Source organism: Bombina bombina, chromosome 6 (assembly GCF_027579735.1).
Source record: "Bombina bombina isolate aBomBom1 chromosome 6, aBomBom1.pri, whole genome shotgun sequence".
NCBI classification, from domain to species: Eukaryota; Metazoa; Chordata; class Amphibia; order Anura; family Bombinatoridae; genus Bombina; species Bombina bombina.
In genome coordinates this window covers 1,050,414,842-1,050,439,993 of record NC_069504.1, presented here as the reverse complement: position 1 = coordinate 1,050,439,993, position 25,152 = coordinate 1,050,414,842, and the positions used below count along the sequence as shown (strand labels likewise).

General features: G+C 39.0%; 1 protein-coding gene across 10 annotated transcripts in view; it reads right to left on the bottom strand.

The window, feature by feature from the left end:
* WNK1 (WNK lysine deficient protein kinase 1) overlaps positions 1 to 25,152 on the bottom strand; it is a 544,152-nt gene that overhangs the window by 251,547 nt on the left and 267,453 nt on the right. For all 10 annotated transcript variants that reach the window (XM_053718830.1, XM_053718834.1, XM_053718833.1 and 7 more), the window contains exons 5-7: positions 1,485 to 1,573; positions 943 to 1,162; positions 290 to 632 (exon numbers count right to left, since the gene is read on the bottom strand). In XM_053718830.1, coding sequence (XP_053574805.1) covers positions 290 to 632; positions 943 to 1,162; positions 1,485 to 1,573 — 652 coding nt within the window. The remainder of the gene's footprint in view (positions 1 to 289; positions 633 to 942; positions 1,163 to 1,484; positions 1,574 to 25,152) is intronic.

Below are 25,152 nucleotides of genomic sequence, written 5' to 3'. Positions count from 1 at the left end.
CTAAGCACTGTGACTTCATTTTTATATAAAATTTAAATTAAAGGGACATTGTACACTAGATTTTTCTTTGCATACATGTTTTGTAGATGATCCAGAGAATATCAAGGAAATACAGAAAGGTAATTAAATGGAAAATATGGTAAGAATGGAACAAACTATAGTAATACAATACTATATTGAAAAAAAAAAATATATATATTCTTGTCCAGAAACCACACATCCACTACCGTTGTCCCAAACCATGTAAGGGAATTGTTACCTATGTATGATTTTCATTGTTCACACTCACTTATGACTGATGTGCTGGGCTGTTGATACTGAAGATGCTGATCAGCTTCTGGCTCCTCTGGTTCCACTTGTGTGGCAGATGTTGTTAGCATACTTGTTGAGGCAGACGACTGGGCTGTGCCAATTTGCGCTTCGGGTGGTTTGCCTGTTCCTTGCGGAGGGCTTTGGAGTTGTTGATCCAACTGCTGTTGCAAGTTTTGGCTGCTCTCTTCTTTCTTCCTCTTTTCCTGTTCCTCCCGCACTTGTTGACGCTGTTCACGCTTGCGTTTAATCAGGGACACTCGGTCTTTGATTGCCTTAGCCATGGTTTTGTGGTCTCCTTCACAAACATAGCCAGATTCCACCTGTTGTATTAATACAAATAATTAGAAATACATTTATTATCTGTGTGCTAAGTGTTTTTAAATCAAGGAAGTATATTCATTCTAATGGACCGAGGACAATTTTGAGAATCAACTCAAGACAAAACATATCTTAGTCAACTTAGCAATCTTTCAACGCCAAAAGGTCACTAATTGAATCAATACTTACATATTTCTATCCATCTACAAAGATATAGATGTGTATGTGAGCGTACACAAATATACACGTCAATTTTGACTATAATGTGAGCAGAAAACTTGCTGACCTCAATACTATCAAACATATACGAACCATTTCCTGTGCCACATCATCAGGAACATCCCTGTCCAGGTCAAAAGAGAACTCTATTGCCTCATTGTCCTTATATTTGCCTTTGAGCTTCTTGATGTCCTCAATACGTAGCCATAGCTTAATAGCAATCTTTTCCCCGTCATCTTCCTCTGCAAGCTCCACACGCACTCCAGTCTCCTCTTGGAAGAAGGCATGGGTGAGCAGGTCCTTAATGGTATATCTATAGAGAAAATATACAATAAAAACTATGGAACTTACTGCTCGTTAGAGGATGAAATACTATTACTACAAATATTAAAAAATTTGAACTTTGTAAACAACTAAGTCATATGGACAAATATTTTGATACTGAAAAGTAACCAAAATATTATGGTGCAAATGCATTTTTAAAAATTCGCACCTTTAAATACAACTACAAACTTTAACTTACTAAAAGCAGTTTAATATGTATCAAAAAAATAAAATGTTAACTTAATAAAAAATAAGCTTTGTATATTCCCTGATAATCCCTTGCCAGCCTTTGAAAGTGTGAGGAGGCTAACCTTTCATCTTTATTTTGGCGAATACATCCCTCGATGATTTCCTTTACCTCTGGAATAGCAACTTTATCAAAGCTAGCTGGTTTCACACCCTGTGGTAAATGGAAAACATACAGATTTTTACAGCAGAAGTCAAACAAATAAATAAAATAGATTCTATGTAGACGCTGCCGACCATGAATTAAAAAATGCTATATGCATTTAAATATATCTACAACGACACAAAAGCATATACATTGTTTACATAACACTTAATTGATGTAGGAAGTTACATGTAGGAAGTTACTCTAAAACCAGATATCAATCTAACTCCAGTAGAGTGGCTTAAATTTAGAGTGACCATATTGCCGCTTTAAAAAGGGACACACATGAAAAATACATGTCAGGGCTGTTTAAATAAATGTTTTGTATAAGAACCCTGACATATGTATTTTTTATATGTGCCCCTTTTTGAAGCGGCAATATGGTCAGCTCAGCCTACTTAAATTAGTTTTACATCCAAAAGTGTACATAGGTGGATTGCACAAGGTTTGTTAGGGAAAACCTTCAAATGTTGAAAATATATGACATTCCTAAGCGAAGGGTGGTGACATCTCAATAACTAAATAGCAAAAGAAGATACCCTACCATGGGGAAAAAAAATCTGCCCTTTAACATTGTATCTATTAATATTCCATTGTCAAACAGCTACAACCTATTTTGTAAATTTAGACAAAAACTGACCTAAAGAAGTAAAGAATTTAATCTTACTTTCTGTAAAGCGACATGAAAATAAGTCCCGTACCTAACAAAAGTACAGAAATTGGAAAAGGAGATCACTATCTACATCACTGTCCTTGGTTTAAACTTAATGCAATTATTTAAATAGGTGAATTGCTGTTTAGATCACACACATTAAACATTAATGCAAGCAAAATTGTTCAGCATCGCCTGGTATTGTAATATTGCTTAAATAACCAAAAGAATACTGTAAGAGCTTAGATCATCAATGGGGGCTTTTTGGGGTTCTGCACCTCAAAACCAATCATTGTTAATGTGAAATATCCCATACAACACATGCACTTTAGACATAGCAAAAACTTGTGGAACCGCTTAATCATCCAAAATAAAAATGTATCCCAGCAATATAATATAAACTTTTTAATGTTCATCTAGTATAATAATGACGATTTTGGAACATAAGTAGTCCTATAACAAAGATTAAGAGAAGACATCCCAGCACCATTTGTGATCAAACACACAACACTTCTATAAATGCGCTGCTATGCTCATACATTTTTTTTTCTCCATTTCCCTAGCACACAGTACCATACCTGAGAACTGTCATGGTAACAGCAACAGTGGGAATTTAAAATTACAATCACTGGACAGAAGTCTTTCTTAGTATAATCCATTGAACAGGGATGAAAGAAAACGTGGGTGCAGAGGCAAACGTCTTTCAACGTACAGCAGAGGGAATACTGCCGTCACAACTTGAAGTGAACATAGTTGCGTTTTTTTTTTTTAACTAGAATTGCTTAGCCTGCCTGCAAAAGTGACCAGCTCTGCCGACTAACTAAATCAAAACAGAATATCTAACCTTCAATCCACTCCTCCCCATTAGGTCACATGAGCCATTTGCAATTAAATTAGTTCTTACACAACAAATAACCCCTTCAGTGACAATAAGCACTGATGCAGTCACAGTATTACTAAAATGTTCACATTTCAAAATTGTCATTAATTCTAACAATCATCAGAACAGCTGCTGACATACTTAAAATGTATAGAAAATTAAGTAGATTTGATACTAAAAGTAAATTTGACACTAAAAGTACATTGAAAAGTCAATTTAAATTACATGCTGTTTGATCTATGCAAAGCTTAACAGACTTTTCAAAGCGACAATCTACTCCAAAATTTTTATTTTTTTTAAAAGAAATGACCCATTCCCAGTTTTGCATAACCACTTATATTAATACACTTTTTACCTTTGTGATTACCTTGTATCTAAGCCTCTGCAGACTGCCCCCTCATTTCAGTTCTTTTGACAGACTTGCATTTTAGACAGAGTTGACTCATATATAGCTCCACATAAGTGAGCACGTTATCTATATGACACACATGAACAAGCGCTATCTAACTGACAAAATGCACTGAGGTAAGAGGCAGTCTTTAAGGGCTTAGAAATAAGAATGAGACTACCTAGGTTTAGCTTTCAACAACAAATTCCAAGAGAACAAAGCAAATTTGATGATAAAAGTAAATTGGAAAGTTGTTTAAAATTGCATGCTCTATCTGAATCATAAAATATATTTGTCCTGATATTTCCTTCTTGTTGATTTCTAGGGGGTTCAAGTATCAGATGGGGTGTAGTTGGTCCTGCCTATCAGTCCTTGTTCACATCCTGCTATCATTTGTAATGGTGACTGGTCACCTTATTATAAGGTATATGTTTTTATAAGTTTTTTGTTTATTTGTATAATGGTACAGGTGTTTTTTTCTCATCCCTGGTCTATGTGAATATTTCCTATGCTATATACGAGTATGACGACTATACATACATTATATAATTTTTTAAAATAGTGCTGTATTCCTTGTCTTTATTATAGATAAATGACTGTTTATCTTGCCTTTCTTATTTTTTTGTGAGATTATAGATTTTAATTGCTGCTATTTTGACAAAACCTTTTTCCCCCTCTTTCAAAGTCCCTTTCAAATCTCAAGGTTTTAGAATAAACAAATAGAAGAAAACTACAAAAAGAATAGAGCAATAAAAAAATGTAAACATCAGGTCTAGCTGTAAAACAAGGGAAATGTGGCCAAACTTATTCTGAAGGTCACAGTCACGTAACACAGAGCATAATGTCTTTGTAACAAAATAAAGAACAGCTTGAATACCGGAAACTCAGATGAACATACAAGGTGACTGTTTGTGGGGTTGAAGCTATCCTAAGCGCCCATATAAATCATTATGCTTACTTCAATTATATAACACTGGATTATCTTTCTGGCTTCACAGAATAATGGCAAACATTTATTTATAACTCGTCTCTGACATCTAAAGCTCTGCAATTCTAAGCTTAGCATTATTTGCTTATATGCATTTTACAAACTGCCTTTTCTGTACACAGAATCATGAAACTTGCTTTCCGATAAAGGCAGAAAAACTTCCATTCAATAGAAAAATACATGTTTAAACAAAATGTAAGGCAAAAAGAACATGCAGTAATTGTATACAGAAGGCAACTTTTGCATTATTGACCCTAGTGAAGGGTTAACACATAGGTAAAGTTCTGCTTGGGAGATGCAGTGATGGGCCCTGTCATACAAATGCCACACCTGATTGACTGACAATCTGTGACCCGATAGGAAGCCACAAGACTTGAAGCTCCTAAGTGAGACTTTACCCAAGTGTTTAATCTCTTTGCTAGGGCTAAGCATTTTAAAAAACAGTTTGTTATAACATGACATTTCTGTATTAGATTGCCCCTTTAAATGCCATTCCAAATGTAAAAATCTGCTCATTTGGGTAAACCCTGCCCCTTGATCACTACAACCCATAGATATAATGCAGATGTCTTTGTCTCAGAGGAAAATGGTTGTAGAACATTAAAGGATGTTTTTATTTAAATGACTAACTACAATGAACCTGCTCCCAATGACCAGCAAGCTGGCATCTTAGCACCGGTATAATGTGATTCAAGGGGAGTCACATTACATTAAAAGCTAGTTACAGCGCTCAGTATTTCTCATTAGGTTGGCGTGAAGCTAGACGAAACAGGTTCTCCGCTGGTTTAAAACATGTTTGCAGACAAAATAAATTTCCCTAAGCCCCAGGGTTTCTATTAACCTTGTGTAAAAAAACAAAATGCTAAAATGATGAATACATGAGGGGAATATAGAAGAAAGTGCCAACAAACTCACTATTCAGATCACCTAACCAGATCTATTAGAGAAGAGACAATTCGGAAAGAATAGGAGCGCCTACCAGGCCAAAGTTTGTAAACAGGCTATTAAAATAGTATATAAACAGGTAATTTGAAAGTTAGATTACAACAATATTGCTTTCACTACTAATTTAACAGGTAAAAAATCATAACATTACAGGGTGTCTTGCAATGCAATAAAAACAACAATAAAACAATTAGCGATATCTCCAATGAAGTATAGGAATATCCCCAGCTGCGGGAAAAAGATTTTTTTTAAAAAAATAAAAAATAATAATAATGGACTTCCGGTGGGTGGGGCGACTGGAGAGCAGCACGATAACGGAGCTCCGTGTTTTTTGAGCTCAACATCTGCTCTAACTGCGCTTTCCCGGTCGCCCCCGCAATATCCTCTTGCCAGGCAGGCAGCGGAGTATAACGCGGACCTTTCCTGGCCGAAAACGGCACCAGCGCAGGACCCTGACATCAGTCCTGGCCCACGGAAGGCAGAGGCGCAAGCAGAGGCGCGAACAGTCGCCATTTTGGGCAGCGCTCCGGATCGCCTGTAAGAACCCCTGCAGGGCAGCACCGGTCTCTGGGGTAAGAGAAAGTGACAGCCTCCCCCACACAACATCACACTGCCTACAGAAAACTCTGGGTGAATGGGCAGACATTAGGCAGGCTGTCATAATAATCTGTGACGCAGCTACACCTCAAGGGACTCCTGCTACCAACTTTGGGGCCAAATCACTCTCCTAATAAACTCAAATGGAAACAGAGGGGCTTATACAACACATCACTCTGCCGCCCCTTGACTGAGGCAAACATAAAGGCAAGGCAAATCACTATAAAGCACCGTTTTTCTTTCCCCTCTCTCAAGTTTCATATCACAGGCTGCTATCTGTGCTGCAGGGGAGATATGCTGGTGACCCTATTGGAGACCTTTGTTGTTGGGAAGTAAGCTTATGCCATACCTATTCACCCTGTTTTGACCCAGTGTGGGTTGGAATGCATGAGATTAAAGACTGTTGCATACCATTGGATTGAGCTGTGGACTATACTGGACTGGATGCATTCTGGGGTAAACAATATCCTAGCTGCAGTGAAGTTTCAAAACGTTATTGCATTCAAAGAAAGAAAAAGCCATACACCTATTTTTTTGAATTCTGCCTTTTTTCTACTCTATGAAAGTTAACGACTACTTTAAAAGGCTGTCTCCGCCTCAAACAGACAATATGAGTCACAGATCCAGGACACATGATAAAAAACTTAAGAATTCCACGGAAACACCTGCTTCTAGCTCCGCTACCTCAGATAATGAAAACACATCTGTTGGGGATCACAGCTCCTTACTGCAAGAGCTTAAAGCTTTTTTCTTACCGAAGATGGATTCACTACAGGCTGGCGTAGATACTCTGACAAGCGAGGTAAGAGCATTCTCCACACGTCTCACGTCCGCTGAGCATAGAATCTCAGAAGTTGAAGATCGCCAACAAGAATCGGCAGGATCAATAAAGAACCTCTTAAAACAGAATCAATACTTGTTAGACAAACTAGAGGATTTGGAGAACCGCAGCTGCAGAAACAATCTGCGTGTAGTGGGTGTACCAGAAACTGTTAGAGATAAGGACTTACTGGACTTTGCTGCAACTACTCTCCCCAGATTGCTGGGAATGTCATCTGACTACTTACCATTAGACATTGAGCGGTCACACCGTATAGGCCCAGACAGGCATCTGGGTAACTCTAAGGATAAACCTCGCCAAATCATCTTCAAATGCCTGAATTATTAGGATAAGCTAGCCATGTTGAGAGCCTACAGAACCACTAAAGAACTTAAATATGAAGACCGCCGTCTCTTGCTGTTTCAGGACTTTTCAGTTGAAGTAACTAAACGGCGAAAAGACTTTGCTCCACTGTGTTCACAGCTACATGAACAGGGCCGCCAGGTTAGCCTCCTATACCCGGCCAAGCTGAAACTCCAAACGAATTCAGGACCCAAGATTTTTCACTCCCCAGCTGCAGCACAGGCCTACCTGGCCTCAGAGAGAAGACAAGATGCGGGTTGATGCTGCCTCACCAAAGATTTGTATTGTTTCTATTATGCACTTTTTATTCCTTTTTTCCCTCTCTCTTATCTTTAGTTTCTATAGCAATATAACATAAAACAAATGTATGCAAATTTAAATACTTTGACGCCAAAGCAGGCCCCTAGGACATTATTCCCTATATTGAGTATGGGAAATCTGTTGTATATTCTGTTATGTTTTTTGTTGTGTCATGCATTTATGTTTTTTTCAAGTGTCAGTTTTACACCAGACGTGTACAAGCCAGCCCCACCTCATGGCCCACATAGACAGCACACACTGTATTGTCAAGGTTTCTATCGTTGCTGCTACTATTGTTGTGTCAGATTTGCTTACTATTGCTTAGCCCTTACCACCGCCCCGAAAGTGCCTTACCCCGGCGGGGGTGCCCCTAAGGTTTCCGAACTCTCCTACATACCTTGCTCCTTTTTAGTGAAACCACGTGAGCCTTTACCCCTTGTGGAAGTGCTCCTTCCCTGTACACGAATGGCCTCAATGTTACCTAGCCATGCCCAGACTTCCACAAGGTCTTACCACCCAAGACAAGTTAGCATATTGTGTATAGTTTATTTACCGTACAATCATACTGACAAAACAGTAATAGCCCATTATAGCAGAAGTGCGGATGTGGTACACCCCCTGAAACATGAAACACTTAGCATAATACAAGCCCATATCTCCTTGCTCAGGGATGGGGAACGATGGGATATCTGTATCATTATGTCTAAAGATGTACTGTTTTTTTCCCTCTTATCAGCCTCTCCGCTTTCTGAAGCTGCTGGCCAGCATGTAACCTGGGTGTCAATCCTCTCGCCTCCCATGGGCCAATACATCGGCTGCCCTCTCAATACCGCCCAACTGTGAGTTTTTTCTATAACTCTGACTTCTCTCTCCAGGCTGTGTTGATGTGTGGTGCCCGTTCCCCCCTTCCTTACTCAGGGGGATTATATGTTTACCCCCCTACTTGTCAGACCTCGTATACTCTTCATGCTTAAAACTCCATGACTACACAACTTAAGGTGATCTCATGGAATGTGGGGGGCATTACTTCACCCGCAAAAAGAAGCATGATTATTCAACACCTACAAACACTACATGCAGATATAGCGTTACTACAGGAGACTAAATTATCCACAGAGGAACATGAAAAACTAAAAATACGCTGGGTGGGGCAGATTCTCTTCTCACCTACAGAGGGCAGGAAAAGAGGAGTGGCCATTCTAGTCAGGAAGGGCCTTCCAGTTTCATTCTCAAAGATAGAGATAGATCAGAAGGGTAGGTTTATAATAGCTTCACTACAAATTAACTCGACCAACTACACCATCTGTAATGTCTATGGTCCCAACGAGCATAGTCCTGTTTTCTGGACGACGCTATCAGCTAAAATAATTGCTAATAATGCTCCCATAATTATAGGGGGGGATTTTAACTTAGTGCAGGCGCTGCCCCTGGACAGGTTCAAAGATCCCGCCACAGCATCCACTTCCAAAATAGGTACGTCCAGATATAAAAGAGAAGTGAAACTGATTAAATCCTTTAAAGACACACTAGATCTGGTAGACATATGGAGGATGCAAAACCCAATTAGCAGAGATTACACCTGTTTATCTAGAACACACAACACCCTCTCCCGAATTGATTATTTCTTAACCTCATCCACCCTATCGCCTCAAATCCACCATGCTAATATAAGTCCAATTACAATCTCGGATCATGCCCCGATTAGTCTAATATTTCAAACACTGCCTACCAAACCCCCTAAGAGGACATGGAGATTCCCAACTTATTTATATAATAATACTGACTTCCGCCAGCACCTTAAATCATCCTGGCTCCATTATGCTTCAGACAATGCCCAGCATAGTGCCGATCCAAACTTATTCTGGCATGCCTCAAAAGCGGTGATACGAGGACACATCACCTCCTTCACAGCCCATCACAACAAAACTCTTCAAAGGATAGATAATGAATTCCTATCCAAACTGACCGAGGCATATAATACATATCTGAATAACCCTACACCAATATCTCAGCAAAATTATTATGATCTTAAGCAATCACGAGATACCTTCTTGGCCCAACAGAATAACACCTTCCACATACATAGACAGGGCAGGTACTTCAGATATGGCAATAGATCAGGTAAACTTCTAGCAGACTTGGTCAGGCTATACAGACCGAAATCCTACATCACAGCTATTAAATCTCACTCTCGCATAACTTCGACACCCACAGACATTATGACAGAGTTCGTAAACTATTACACTAATCTGTATGCTAGTCAACCGGTTAATTTGGAGGCAAAAGGGCATTTCTGGGGTTCCGTAAAAATCCCCAAGATAACGACTGAGCAAAAATCCCTACTTAACGCCAAAATACAAACACGCGAGGTGATTAAAGCCATACGTAATGCCAAACTTGGGAAGGCAGCTGGCCCTGATGGGCTACCATCAGAGTTTTACAAAATCCTAAGCGAAGAAATAGCGCCCACTCTATCATCCCTATATTCGGCATACCTAGAGGGTACCACAGGCATAGATAGTAGATTCACTGATGCAAATATTTGCCTCCTACTCAAACCAGATAGAGAGCCTACCCTAACATCATCATACCGACCAATCTCACTTCTGAATGGAGATTATAAAATATTAACAAAAATTCTAGCAGATAGGCTAACGTTGGCTTTACCCTCAATTGTCCACCCAGATCAGACTGGATTTGTTAAAGGCCGCTCCTCAGTTACAAATATAAGGAAAACATTAGCAATCATATCCCATTACTGGTATAACACCCATTCTCCTAAACCTCCTACACTGCCGGATGCATGCCTCTTAGCGCTAGACGCTGAGAAGGCATTTGATAGGGTTGAATGGGACCATCTACACACTTCTTTAACACAATTTGACATTACTGGTAACTTCCCAGGCCTCCTCCATAGAATATACAATGCTCCTAGGGCCTCCCTGATCATTAATGGTGAGCTTTCCCCCTCATTTGAACTACAAAGAGGCACGAGACAGGGGTGCCCCCTCTCCCCCTTATTATTCGACCTGGCCATAGAGCCCTTAGCATGTTACATCAGGCAAAACTGTGAAGGACTAAAGTTACTAGATCATACACAACATTTGTCACTATATGCGGATGACCTATTACTATTTATAGGAAATCCCAATGCCAACCTACAATCAGTTCTACACGTAATCGAGAGATTCGGCACATTTACTGGATACAAAATTAACATCGACAAATCGGAGGTTGTATGGCTACAAAACAAACAGAATCTCCCACTACAGCACACAGGACTCAAAATTACGGAGGGCTCACTTAAATACTTAGGCATACAACTACATGTTAATCCTAATAAATTATATCACCTCAACCTCAAAGAAACGATTCAAAACATCAAAACATTACTTTTGGGTTGGGCAAGGCTACCAATATCCCTCTCAGGCAGGATACACCTCTTTAAGATGGTTGCATTGCCCAAACTTTTATATCCCCTACAGATGTTGCCACTGCTTCTCACAAGACAGGATGCCAACACATTACAAACTGCTTTGGGACAGTTTATCTGGAGAGGGAAAAAACACAGGATAGGGAAGAATTACCTTATGATGCCAACGAATAGGGGTGGTCTTCGCCTCCCTAACATTGTATGGTACAATTGGGCTACCTTGACAAAATTAATCCTCGACTGGTTAATTGGCGATAATCATTTCACTGTACCTGTCTTGGAGCAACGTCTTACTGCCCCGATACATCTTGCATTTCTCCCCCATGCGGACATGTCCTCACTGCCACCACACATACAAAACCATATTCTTTACAGGGACCCTCTGAGAGCCTGGACCAAAATTTGTAGATTTTGGGGGGTGGACAAGTCGGTGAGTAAATATTTGCCAATCCAAGGGAATCTACGGTTCCTTCCTGGTTATACCACAGAAGCCTTTCGGTTGTGGCAGGAAAAACACCTCACTACACTTAGGCAGTTGTATAACCCTGTTACCTTAGAAATCCTATCCTTTCAGGAATTACAAAACACATACGCCCTCCCCAGTACTCACAAATTTGCATATTTTCAATGCAGGCACTTTGTAAATAAATTGAAATCAGATGGCTTACTTACCAGGGATTCAACCAATATAGATAAGCTTTGCATATTGGCAAGACAAGGGTCCTATAAACTCACGCATATATATAACCTCTTGCTCCTCCATCTAGAAGACACTGCCATGCAAAAGATTTTATCTAAATGGTCAGGATATGATCTCCTAAAGGTGGACAAGCCTCTGATCGAAAATAGTCTAGATAAAATACAGGCCATAACTATTTCCTCCACCCTAAGAGAATCTCATTTAAAAATATTACAACAGGCTTACATAACACCCGGTCTTCGTTCTAAATGGGTACCAGGGGCAAGAAATATGTGCCCCAAATGCAGCTTTGAGGCACCAGATTGGATACATCTACTGTGGAACTGCCCTAAATTGACAGGTTATTGGCAGAAAATATCTTACTGGTTGGCTAAGGTTACCAAAATGAGGGTTGAACTTTCTGCACAACATATAATATTCTTAGTATCCACTAATGAGAGGCTTAATTCAGACACCTTTATCTCCACAGTTATCATACTGGCAAAACAGCACATTTTGGCAGGTTGGGCCAGCAACAAGTCCCCTCCATTCCAAAAACTAATCAGGAACATAGATACTCAGATGTTAGTTGAGCAAGCAGATACAAAGGGAGACCCTGAGAAAAGAATTAAACGTTTTATCCATAAATGGGAAACATATCTACGATATTTGCCAGATGCAGTTACAGAAAGGGTTATCTTCCCATTTAGGAATAGTTTATATATCCTAAACGAAAATCTGAAGGGTAATTGGTGCTTCCAAAGCAGAGAACCCTAGACTAGCAATACCTGTGTGTGAATGCTCTGCTGACTGAACTCCTACCTATCCTAAGATGTTTCTGATGCTGGCCTGTGGGGGGCGATCTGGACGCACTCTGGGTAAGTTAAGTTAAATTGAATAGTTTTTACTGTTTTGTTCTTTTTCTCTGTGTTCTTTTCTGTCCACCCTTTTTCCTCTCCTTTCTTCTATAAAAGTTGTAAAAAAGAGATCCAGGCCACTTCATAAGGAACATCTCAACTAAAAGCTGGCAGAACTCAGGGTCATGGTGTCTTACTACAATACAGCTTGGGAAGTATTACTGCTGTTAAATTTACATTTTGTGTTTAAATACTGTAACCTACTGTATTCCCGGATGCTTATTGCCACCCTTATTGCTGCGTTACTTGAAATAACTGTATTGTAAGTGAAATGGATCTTTATATTATAAATAAAGTTATTAAAAAAATAAAAATAAAAAAAAATAATAATAATAAAAATAATAAAAATAAAATAAAAATAATAATAATAATAATATTATAAATAGATAGATAAAAACAAAAATGTATGATTACCTGATAAATGTATTTATTTACGGATATGGTGAGTCCATGGCTTGAGTAATTACTGTTGGGAATATCACTCCTGGCCAGCAGGAGGCGGCAAAGAGCACAACAGTTAAACTGCTAAAAATCACTCCCTTACCCACAACCCCCAGTCATTCGACCGAAGGGAAATGGAGAAAAAGGAGTAACACAAGGTGTAGAGGTGCCCGAGGTTATAGTCAAAACAACAACTGTCTTAAAATAAAGGATGGGGCAGTGGACTCACCATATGCGGAAATAAATACATCAGGTAAGCATACATTTTGTTTTTCTTTCATAAGATATGGTGAGTCCACGGCTTGAGAAATTACTGTTGGGAACAAATAACCAAGCTAGAGGACACGGATAAATAGGGAGGGACAAGACAGGCAGTCCTAAACAGAAGGCACCACCGCTTGAAGAACCTTTCTCCCAAAAGAAGCCTCATTCGAGGCGAAAATATAACATTTTTAAAAAATATGTAGAGAAGACCAAGTTGCAGCCTTGCAAATTTGTTCCACAGAAGCTTTATTTTTGAAAGCCCAAGAAGAGGAAACTGCTCTTGCGGAATGAGCCGTAATTCTCTCAGGAGGCTGCTGTCCAGCAGTCTCATAAGCCAAATGAATTATACTTCGTAACCAAAAAGAAAGAGTAGTAGCAGTAGCTTTCTGACTCTTATGTTTTCCAGAGAAACAGACAAAGAGGGCAGAGGACTGGCAAAAATCAGTCTGTAAGTAGAATTTAAGAGCGCGTACAACATCCAAATTGTGTAACAAACGTTCTTTGGAAGAAGAACAATTTCCTGATTGATATTTCTATTAGAAAAAACCTTAGGAAGGAAACCTAACTTAGTACGAAGAACCGCCTTATTCGCATGAAAAATAAGATAAGGGGAATCATACTGCAGAGCTGAGAGTTCCGGGACTCTTCAAGAAGAGATAGCAACAAGAAACAAAACCTTCCAAGATAACAACTTAAAGGATTACTTTCTGTTATAATTTTTAAGCTAAACAACTAACATATTAAAGTTAATAAACATTAATTAAAACCTACTGACCTATATTTTCTCCAAAACGAAGTTTCATAACGTTCTAAAAGTTATATCTTTTATTCGCCGATGATGTCACGTTATCCTGCCCACTATTTTCAGCACCGCATGTTCAAAATACTTAAACCAATAACTTTGTGTTTAAAGCGCCATTTTGAAACCTAGGTATTGTAAATGGATTGGTACAGAGCAAAGGATACCCACAGAGTGGGTTTGGAAAACAATTAAATTTGCAGACAAGATTTCTGATATAGAGTAGAGATATGTTAATAAAATGCTATTGATAAAAAGCGTATTTGGGGTAGTTAGTTAGTAACAGGCATAGAAAATATTTACTTACAGTGGCCCTTTAATGTCTATGGAATGCAACGGCTCAAATGGAGCCAGCTGTAAAACTTTAAGAACAAGGTTAAGGCTCCAAGGAGGAGCAACAAAGACAGGCCTGATTTTGACCAAGGCCTGAAAAAAGATTGCACATCTGGCACATCCGCCAAGCGTTTATGAAGTAAAACTGATAAAGCAGAAATCTGACCCTTCAGGGTACTGACTGACAATCCCTTCTCCATGCCTTCCTGAAGAAAAGATAAAATTCTAGGAATTCTAATTCTACTCCAAAAGAAGCCCTTGGATTCACACCAATAAAAGTATTTACGCCATATCTAATGGTAAATCTTTCTAGTAACAGGCTTGCAAGCCTGAATCATGGTCTCAATGACCGACAGACAGCAATTGTGGGTCTCTGCCCACTGAAGAATCCGAGTAACCTCCTTCATGGCTAAGGATCTAAGCCTCTGCAGACTGCCCCCTCATTTCAGTTCATTTGACAGACTTGCATTTTAGACAGAGTTGACTCATTAATAACTCCACATAAGTGAGCACGTTATCAGTACATGAACTAGCTCTGTCTAGCTATGAAAACTGTCAAAATGCACTGAGGTAAGAGGCAGCCTTCAAGGGCTTAGAAATAAGCATGACACTACCTAGGTTTAGCTTTCAACAACAAATTCCAAGAGAACAAAGCAAAGTTGATGATAAAAGTACATAGGAAAGTTTTTTAAAATTGCAGGCTCTATCTGAATCATGAAAGTTTAATTTTGACTAAACTGTCAAAGTATATTTGTCCTGATATTTTCTTCTTGGTGATTTCTAGGGGGTTCAGGTATCAGATGGGGTGTAGTTAGTCCTGCCTATCGGTCCTTATTCACATGCCGCTATCATTTGTAATGGTGACTGGTCAACCTATTATAGGGTATATGTTATTATATGTTTTTTGTTTATTTGCATATGGTCTACTTCTGGAATGTGGATGGCAGATAGACAGCAGATAGACCGCAATTGGGGGTCTCTGCCCACTGAAAAATCCGAGTAACCTTCTTTATGGCTAAGGAACCCCAAGTTCCTCCATGGTGATTAATGTAAGCCACAGAGGTTATGTTGTCTGACTGGAACCTGATAAACTGGGCTGAGTCCCTTGACGACTGATCTTACTCTATTCTCTGAGAAAAATCCTCATGGTCGCCATTCCATTGCCTGAGCATGCACAACTGGAGAGCTCTCAAATGCAATCAAACAAAAGGAATGATGTCCATGGAAGCCACCATCAGACCGATTAACTCAATACATTAAGCTACTGAAGGATAAGCAGTAGCCTGATAAGAGAGGCAAGAGGAAATGATTTTGTTTTTCCTGACCTCTGTCAGAAAAATCTTCATCAATAGAGAATCTATTATGGTCCCTAAGAACACTACTCTTGTAGCAGGGGAAAGGGAGCTTTTTTTTTCCAGATTCACATTCCATCCGTGGGAACAAAGAAAAAGACAACAATCTCTGTGTGAGATTTTGCTTGTTGAAAAGATGGCACCTGAACCAATATGTTGTCCAGGTATGGTGCCACTGCAATTCCAACAAGAACGGATCACTGCCAAAAGAGGCCCCAGAACCTTTGAAAAATTCTGGGAGCTGTGGCTAGACCAAACGGAAGGTCCACGAACTGGAAATGTTTGTCCAGAAAGGCAAATCTCAGGAATCTGTGATGGTCCCTGAACATGAAGATACACATCATTTAGGTCTATGGTTGTCATGAACTGACCCTCTTGTACTAAAGGAAGAATGGAACTTTGAGAAACTTGTTTAGACACTTCAAGTCTAGAATGGGATGGAAAGTTCACTCTTTTTTGGAAACCACAAATAGGTTGGAGTAGAACCAGAGACCCTGTTCCTGCACTGGAACTATCACTCCCAGGGAGAAAAGATGTTGTATACATTTCAAGAACGCCTCTCTCTTTATCTGGTCTGCAGATAATCTTGAGAGAAGGAATCTGCCTCTTGGAGGAAAAGTCTTGAATTCCAATTTGTTACCTTGGGATACTATGTCCACAGTCCAGGGATCTGGAACATCTCGTATCCAGGCTTGAGAGAACTGAGATAGTCTGCCTCCCACCTGATCCGATCCCGGATTGGGGGCAAACCCTTCATGCTGATTTGGAATCAGCTGTGGGTTTCTTTGATGGTTTGCCCTTGCTCCAAGACTGATTGGGTTTCCAAGAAGACTTTGATTGTTCCTGCTTGGATAAAGGGGAAGGCTTTCCTCTTAAGTTACAAAAGGAACGAAAATTACACTGACGTCCTTTAGGCCTATTCTTCTTCTTATCTTAAAGTAGAAAAGACCCTTTTCCACCCGTAATATCAGAGATCATTTCTGCCAATCTTGGTCCAAACAAGATTTTGCCCTTGTAAGGAATCGCCAGAAGCTTGACTTTAGAGGAAACGTCTGCAGACCAGGATTTCAACCATAACGCCCTGCAGGATAGGACAGTGAAACTAGAAGTTTTAGCTCCTAGTCTAACAACCTGTAAAATGGCGTCTGCAATAAAGGAATTTGCAAACTTAAGAGCTTTTATACTATCTTGAATTTTATCCAAGGAAATCTCTACTTGAAAAGAATCAGACAAGGCGTTGAACCAATAAGATGCCGCACTAGTCACAGTGGCAATACACACAGCAGGTTGCCATTAGAGACCTTGATAAACATAAATCTTTTTCAAATAAGCCTCCAGCTTCTTGTCCATCGGATCCTTAAAAGAGCAGCAATCCTCAATAGGAATAGTGATTCTCTTAGCCAGAGTGGAAATGGCCCCTTCAACTTTGGGTACAGTATACCAAGGGTCTTTAATGGAGTCCTTGACAGGAAACACATTTCTTAAAAATGGGAGATGGGGAAAAAGACACCCCTGGTTTCTCCCATTCATGTGAGATAATCTCCCTAGCACGGTCTGGCATAGGAAAAACTTCCGAAGTGGAAGGTTTATCAAAGAAACTATTAAGTTTACTAGATTTCTTAGGAGTGACGACAGAGGTATCAGTCATCTAAAGTAGCTAAAACCTCCATAAACAATACACAAAGGTGTTCAATCTTAAATCTGAAGGATACCACCTCAGTCTCAGAAGGAGGAATTATACTGTCCGAATCTGAGATTTCACCCTCAGAAAGTCCTGATGTATCTTCCTCATCAGACTTACGAGAAAGGGCAACTTGGGAAGCAGAACTGAGGACAGACACCTTACTTTATGAATTTCTAGATTTTCTCTTGCGTTTTCCCTGTAATCTGGGAATGGCAGCCAATGCCGCAGATACTGCTGAAGATTCCTGGGCAGCAATTTTGGAACCACAGGGCACTGCATGTGACGCCATTGAGGCTTGGGATGTAGCAGGAGAAAACTGAGGTATTATTTTAACAGCATCATCCTGCGATACATTAGGCTCAAAAATGTGTTTTCCCTGTAATCTTGGAATGGCAGCTAATGTCGCAGATACCGCTGAAGATACCTGGGCAGCAATTTCTGCTTTTAAATAAACTTTACTAGGAGTTAGAGGAACCGCAGGGCACTGCATGTGACGCCATTGAGGAGTGGGGCGTAGCAGGAGAAAGCGGAGGTATTATTTTAAAATCATCCTGAGACGCATTAGGCTAAAAAAATTTACCTTTATTTTGCAAGGTTTTCTTGACACATGAAGAACAAAATTGCATAGGAGCTGCAATTTGTGCAACTAAACATAATGAGCATGAATTCAGGAGAGCAGGCTCTTGCTCCATATCAGAAATGTTGTGAAACAGTAAATAAACTTGTACAGATAAGTTTCAAAGATTTTAATATTCAATTAAAATAAGCCAAGGGAAAAATACACTATAAATGTTATCCCAAATTAGGATCGATCCCCAGCTAAAATTATGTGGAGAAAAGTTAAGAAAAAACATTTAATAAACATCAAATAAAACTTCTAAAATACTCCTCAAGCAAGCCCACACCTCAAATTACTGAGGTGCCTTACTGCTACCAATTAAGACAGAATCACCCGGAAATGGAGAAAAACAACTTTTTTTCCTCAGAAACGTTATGAAATAAAGCCAGTCATGTGACTGCAACTGCCAAGCTCAAATTACTTCTGCAACACAGAGAGGCACTACTTCCTGGTACACTGAGTGTCAGAAATAACCGTTTTTTCAAACCTGACAGTTTAAAATGTTGCATCGTTTTATTTTAAAGCAAAGGGGAAATGAATAAGCTGCTGAAATAGAAAATTCAGCCTTACTTTCAGTTTAAACTTGTATTGTTTTATCAAGTAAATGTGTGTCAGAAAATAAAGCCTAATAAAAACAATTTTACCCTTTCTTTTTAAAAGAGTTTAAATGTTAGTTTCACACATGCTACAGTGCCTGCTTCATGCCCCAGTGTAATCCATACAACAGGATTATCTATGTCCCAATAAAAAAGCAGTGTTTTTAATTTGTTAAGTGCATGGTCTCCCCAACTGGAAGAAAAAGCACTTACCTGCTCCGCTGTCCGGCATGTAGACAGTTACATGGTAGAGAGGACACAATTCCTCACTGAGACCTTTGAAAAAGAAAGAACAGAGTAGCCAACACTGGCTTTCTAAACTAGGGCAGCAATTGTTAGGAAAACGCAGTAAGTACCTTTTTACAAGTTCCTAACTGCTTTAAAGCTACCACTACCCGACTGCAAGGAATGACGTGGAATACGGCTATACCCCAAAACTTGCTTGTAAATGAAATCAAAATTTTTCTTCAGACACCTAAACTTCACCTCCTCCATGCACCAAAGGCAAAGAGAATGACTGGAGGTTGTGGGTAAGGGAGTGATACTTAGCAGTTTAACTGTGGTGCTCTTTGCATCCTCCTGCTGGCCAGTGATATTATTATTAGTGATATGAGTGATATTCCCAACAGTAATTACGGTTTACTAATTATCGTGGACTCACCATATCTTAGGAAAGAAAATATATGTGAAGTCTCCAGATGTATAATAACGATATCAGTCCTCGGTGGTGAACATGAATCAGATAGGAAAAAATAAAAAATAAATGTGATAAGTTTCCTGTGAGTAAATCCTGGATGTGTAAATCCTTATATGAAAGTTTAGATCCTTATATGAAAAAAATAAAATCTCAAAATCGGGAGCTGTCCAGCTAATATACGCAGTGCTTCATCCCATGTGGGAAATGTAGTAGGAAAATACACGCAGCTGGAATATTTCACACTTTAGGTAGTTATATTGGTTGTCCACTCAAGTGGTGTAAACCATTATTACAGTTATAAGCCAGGAGTCTAAGGACGGGTGCCCATAGCTGCAACAATTTGTTAAAAACCCTCATTTATTACCATGTTTTTTTTTTTCCTGGAATATTATGCAAGGATCACGTGTGGTATAGTGTCAAACATTTTCAGCATGAAAATTCTGCATCATCAGAAGACATTTCTTCTCATGATGATTTCACTGTATTCACAATATTTTGCATGACCAGACTGGTAGATACCAGAACAGTCTCCCATACTTCTAAGACTGCTTACGGAATGATCCCGTATAATGAAGGGACAATACTGGGGATCTATCAGGGGCTTAGAATGCTCTGAGATTTGAGTCTAGTATTGATTCTGGTGCAGAAGGCTAAGTAAATTTAAAAATAAAATATCAAGTATATTGGAAACCTAAAATTTGAACATACTGTTCTTTATAGCTAGCATACAATGCTCTTAGGGTGATCCTACTGACCATGATCAATCCTAATGGGGGTCTTATGTGACAACTGGATCATACAGCAATACTTTTTTTTAATCTCATATACAACCTTATTACAGATGGCATTTGATGAATTGGGATAGTTATCAAATATCTTAAAATAGTTGGACAGGTCAAGAGCACTACTCAACAAAACAAAATTTATAAGGGACAGTCTAATTAAAATTAAACTTTCATGATTCAGATAGGGCATTCAATTATAAACAACTTTTCAATTTACTTTTATCATCAAATTTGCTTTGTTCTTATGGTATTCTTTGTTTAAAGCTAAACCTAGGTAGGCTCATATGCTAATTTCTGAGCCATTGAAGGCTGCCTCTTATCTCAGGACATTTTGTTAGTTTTTCACAGCTAAACAGCACTAGTTCATCTGTACTACATAGATAATATTGTGCTCACTTCTGTGGATTTACCCAGTAGTCAGCAACGATTGGCTAAAATGCATATCAAAAGAGCTGAAATAAGGAGGCAGTCTGCAGAGGCTTAGATACAAGGTAATCGGAGGTATTTATTTCATATAGGTGGCAAGAGTCCATGAGCTAGTGACCAATGGGATATACATTCCTACCAGGAGGGGGCAAAGTTTCCCAAACCTCAAATGCCTATAAATGCACCTCCCACCTCACTCATACCTCAGTTTTACAAACTTTGCCTCCTTAGCAGGTGGTGAAGCATGATGTGCTTGATTTTTTCTGTGAAAGGCGCTTCTAAGCATATTGAAGCCCAGTTCCTCTCTAAGTGCAGTGTTTGTCTGAGAGATGTGAAGGGAGTATTGCCTGATGATACCATGTTTTTGCCTATGAGAAATCTATAAGGCTCTCTGTAAATCGGTCGTGGGGATTCATCTGCTGACTCCCTTTATAGATCAACAATATACTCTTGTACCATTACCTCTGCTGATATGTTTCAGTACTGGTTTGGCTGTCTGCTATATGTGGATGGGTGTCTTACACGGTAAGTATATACTTTAATTATATAAAAAGGCACTCAGCTATGGATTGGGAACTTTTTAAACTAAAGTCGTTATATATTGTTTGTATACATGCCTTGAGTCAGTAATTCAGTGCTCTTTTTTTTAGTCTGTGAAACATACTGGGGGGTTTTGGAGCTAGTAATTTATTTATAAATTAGGATGCTAAGTATTATGTTAGTCTCATGGAATGTTGATAATCACATTTTATGCAGCTATATATTTAGGTACATTTTGATTTTTTGTATATACAAACAAAATTCTTACCTGCTTTTTAGAGTGATAGGTGTATTAGAAATAAAGTACAGCTTTGCATGTCGCGCATGTGATGATGCTATTTATATGTCATAGAAGCCAGTTCTTCTGATAGGGGGCAGACTATTTCAAAGAGTTTGGACAGTCTCTGTCCAAAATCAGTGGATTCAGAATATCATTTCTCAGGGGTGTCGAATAGGATTCAAAATAAGATCTCCTTTGGGAAGATTTTTTTTTTCACCCATGTAAAAAAAACCCCAGTAAAAGCTCAAGTCTTTCTGAAATGTGTTTCAGATCTAGAACTTTCAGGGGTAATTATCCCGGTTCCACAGCAGGAACAAGGATTGGGGTTTTTATTCAAAATCTATTCTTTGTACCAAAGAAGGAAAATTCTTTCAGACCAATTTTTGATCTGAAAACTTGAAATCGTTTTGTAAGAGTCCCAACTTTCAAGATGGTGACTAAGGACTATTCTGCCTTTTGTTCAGCAAGGTCACTTAATGTCCACAATAGACTTACAGGACGCTTACCTTAACAATTCGATTCATCCAGATCACTATCGTTTTCTGAGATTCTCTTTTCTAAACAAGCATTACCAATTTGTCGCTCTTCCGTTTGGCCTTGCAACAGCACCAATAATATTCTTAATAGTTTTAGGTGCCCTTCTATCTGTAATCAGAGAGCAGGGTATTGCGGCGTTTCCTTATTTGGACAATATATTGGTACTAACTCAATCTTTTCATTTAGAGAATCTCACACAAAACAATTTCTGTTGTTTCTTCAAAGACATGTTTGGAGGATCAATTTACCAAAGAGTTTCTTGATTTCTCAGACAAATGTCACCATTTTAGGTTTCCAGATAGATTCAGTGTCCATGACTATTTCTTACAGAACAGACACAATTGAGATTGGTTTCAGCTGGTCTAAACCTTCAGTCTCTTATTCCCTTCAGTGGCTATGTGCATGGAAGTTTTAGGTCTCATGATTGCAGCATCGGACGCATTCCTTTTTGCTTGTTTTCATATGCGACCTCTACAGCTTTGCATGTTGCACCAATTGTGCAGGGATTATACTCCGATATCACAACTGATATACTTAAATCCCAACACTCAACTCTCTCTGACTTGGTGGTTAAACCATCACCTTATTGTTCAAGGGGCCTCCTTTGTTCGTCCTACCTGGACTGTGATCACAACAGATGCAAGTCTCACAGGTTGGGGAGCTGTCTGGGGGTCTCTGACAGCACAAGGAGTTTGGAATCCTCCAGAGGCGAGGTTACCAATTAATATTAGAACTCCATAGTATTTTCAGAGCTCTTCAGGCTTGGCCTCTATTAAAGAGAGAACCGTATATTCAGTTTCAAACAGACAATGTCACAACAGAAGCATACGTCAATGAAGGGGGACTCACAGTCTCCTAGCAATGAAATAAGTGTGTCTAATACTTTCTTGGGCTGAATCCAACTCTTGTCTAATCACTGTGATTCATATACCAGGTGTAGACAATTTGGAAGCAGATTATCTCAGCCGTCAGTGGTTTCTCTATCCAGATGTGTTCTATCAGATTGTGCAGATGTGGGGTCTTCCAGACATAGACCAGGTGGCCTTTTGTCTAAGCAAGAAACTTCCCAGATACCTCTCCAGGTCCAGGGATCCTCAGGCGGAATTGATTAATGCTCTAGCAGTTCCATGGTTTTACCAACCTTCTTACATTTATTTCACCTCTAGGAGTTATCTCAAAGATCATAATGGAACAATCTTATGCGTTTTTGATAGCACCAGCATGACCTCACAGGTTCTGGTATGCGGACCTTGTCCAAATGTCCAGTTGCTAACCTTGGTCACTTCCTCTAAGACCAGACCACCTGTCTCAAGGCCCGTTATTCCTTCCTGATCTCAAATCTCTAAATTTGAAGGTATGGAAATTGAACACTTAGTCCTTCGTCATAGAGGTTTCTCTGACTCTGATTAACACTAATACAGGCTCGGAAGCCTGTTTCAAGGAAAATAAATCACAAGGTTTGGAAAACCTATATTTCATGGTGTTCCACTCATGATTATTCTTGGCATTCTTTTAGAAATCCTAGGATTCTACAGTTTCTTTAGGATGGTTTGGATAAATGTTTGTCTGCAAATACTTTAAAAGGACAAATCTCTGCTCTTTCTGTTTTATTTGACAGAAAGATTGCTAATCTTCCTGATGTACACTGTTTCGTACAGGCTTTGACTCGTATCAAACCTATTAAATCTCTCCTCCTTGGAGTCTAAATTTGATATTAAAAACTTTGCAGGCTCCTCCTTTTGAGCCTATGCATTCTTTGGACATTAAACTACTTTTTCAAAAAAGTGTTATTTCTCTTGGCTATCTCTTCTGCTAGAAGAGTTTCTGAATTGTTTGCTCTCTCTTGCGAGTCTCCTTATCCGATTTTTCATCAAGATAAAGCTGTTTTGCGGACTTAGTTAAAATTTTTCCTAAAGTTGTGAATTCCAACATCAATAAGGAAATTATTGTTCCTTCCTTGTGTCCTAATTCTAAGAATACTCTTGATAGGTCTTTACATTCTTTGGATGTAATAAAAGTTTTGAAATATTATGTTGAGGCTACTAAAGATTTCAGAAAGACTTCTAATCTATTTGTTATTTTTTTCTGGTTTCAGAAAAGGTCAGAAAGCCTCTACCATTTCTTTGGCATCTTGGTTGAAACTTCTGATTCACAAAGCTTATTTGGAGGCGGGGCAGTCTCTGCCTCAGAGAATTACAGCTCATTCTACAAGCCACATATTGGGCTTTCAAGAATGAAGCTTCAGTTGATCAAATCTGCAAAGCAGCCACTTGGTCTTTGCATACATTTACTAAATGTTACAATTTTTATGTTTTTTTGGTAGAAAGGTTCTTCAGGCAGCTGTCTCGGTTTGATTCTAGTGCCTATGATTTAAGTTTTTTGAATTTTTAAGAAAACAATTTTTTTGGATTTAGTTTCTCAGCAGAAATAGCTGGTTTTAGGTTATCCCTCCCTCTCTAGTGACTCGTGGACTTCCACATCTTGGGTATTATATCCCATATGTCACTAGCTCATGGACTCTTGCCACCAATATGAAAGAAAACAATTTATGTAAGAACTTACCTGATAAATTAATTTCTTTCATAGTGGCAAGAGTCCATGAAACCCACCCAATTGTTTTGAGGTTATGATTTTTTTTATATAAAGCACTTTATTTATTCTGTTCCTCTTTTTTATGCTTTTACTCATTTTACACCTCACTAACTTGGCTATACGTTAAAATGAGGTATGAGTGAGGTGGGAGGTGTATTTATAGGCATTTGAGGTTTGGGAAACTTTGCCCCCTCCTGGTAGGAATGTATATCCCATACGTCACTAGCTAATGGACTCTTGCCACCATCAAGGAAAATAATTTATCAGGTAAGTTCTTACATAAATTATGTCATTAATAGAACAGTGTTGGTTATGCAAAACTGGGCAATGGGTAATAAAGCGATTATCTATCTTGTTAAGCAATAAAAATTCTGGAGTAGATGGTCCTTTTGATGCAATCATAGGTCAGGAAAACAGACTAAAGGCACACAAAACTGGCTACTAACCGCAACATAATTTTCATAGTTGCACATGTAAATGCATATAAAAATGGCTCATGGAAGGCCTAATTTAACAGCATGCCATTAGTGCTGACCTTGGAGTATACAGTAAAACGAATGAGTGTGCATGCACTGAGCGCACATTTCCCTAATGCTCAAGGACATGGAAGCTGCAGACATACCATAGGGACCTATGGGGAGCTGATGGGGGCTCTCATTATTAACTTTCCTCAAGCATCCA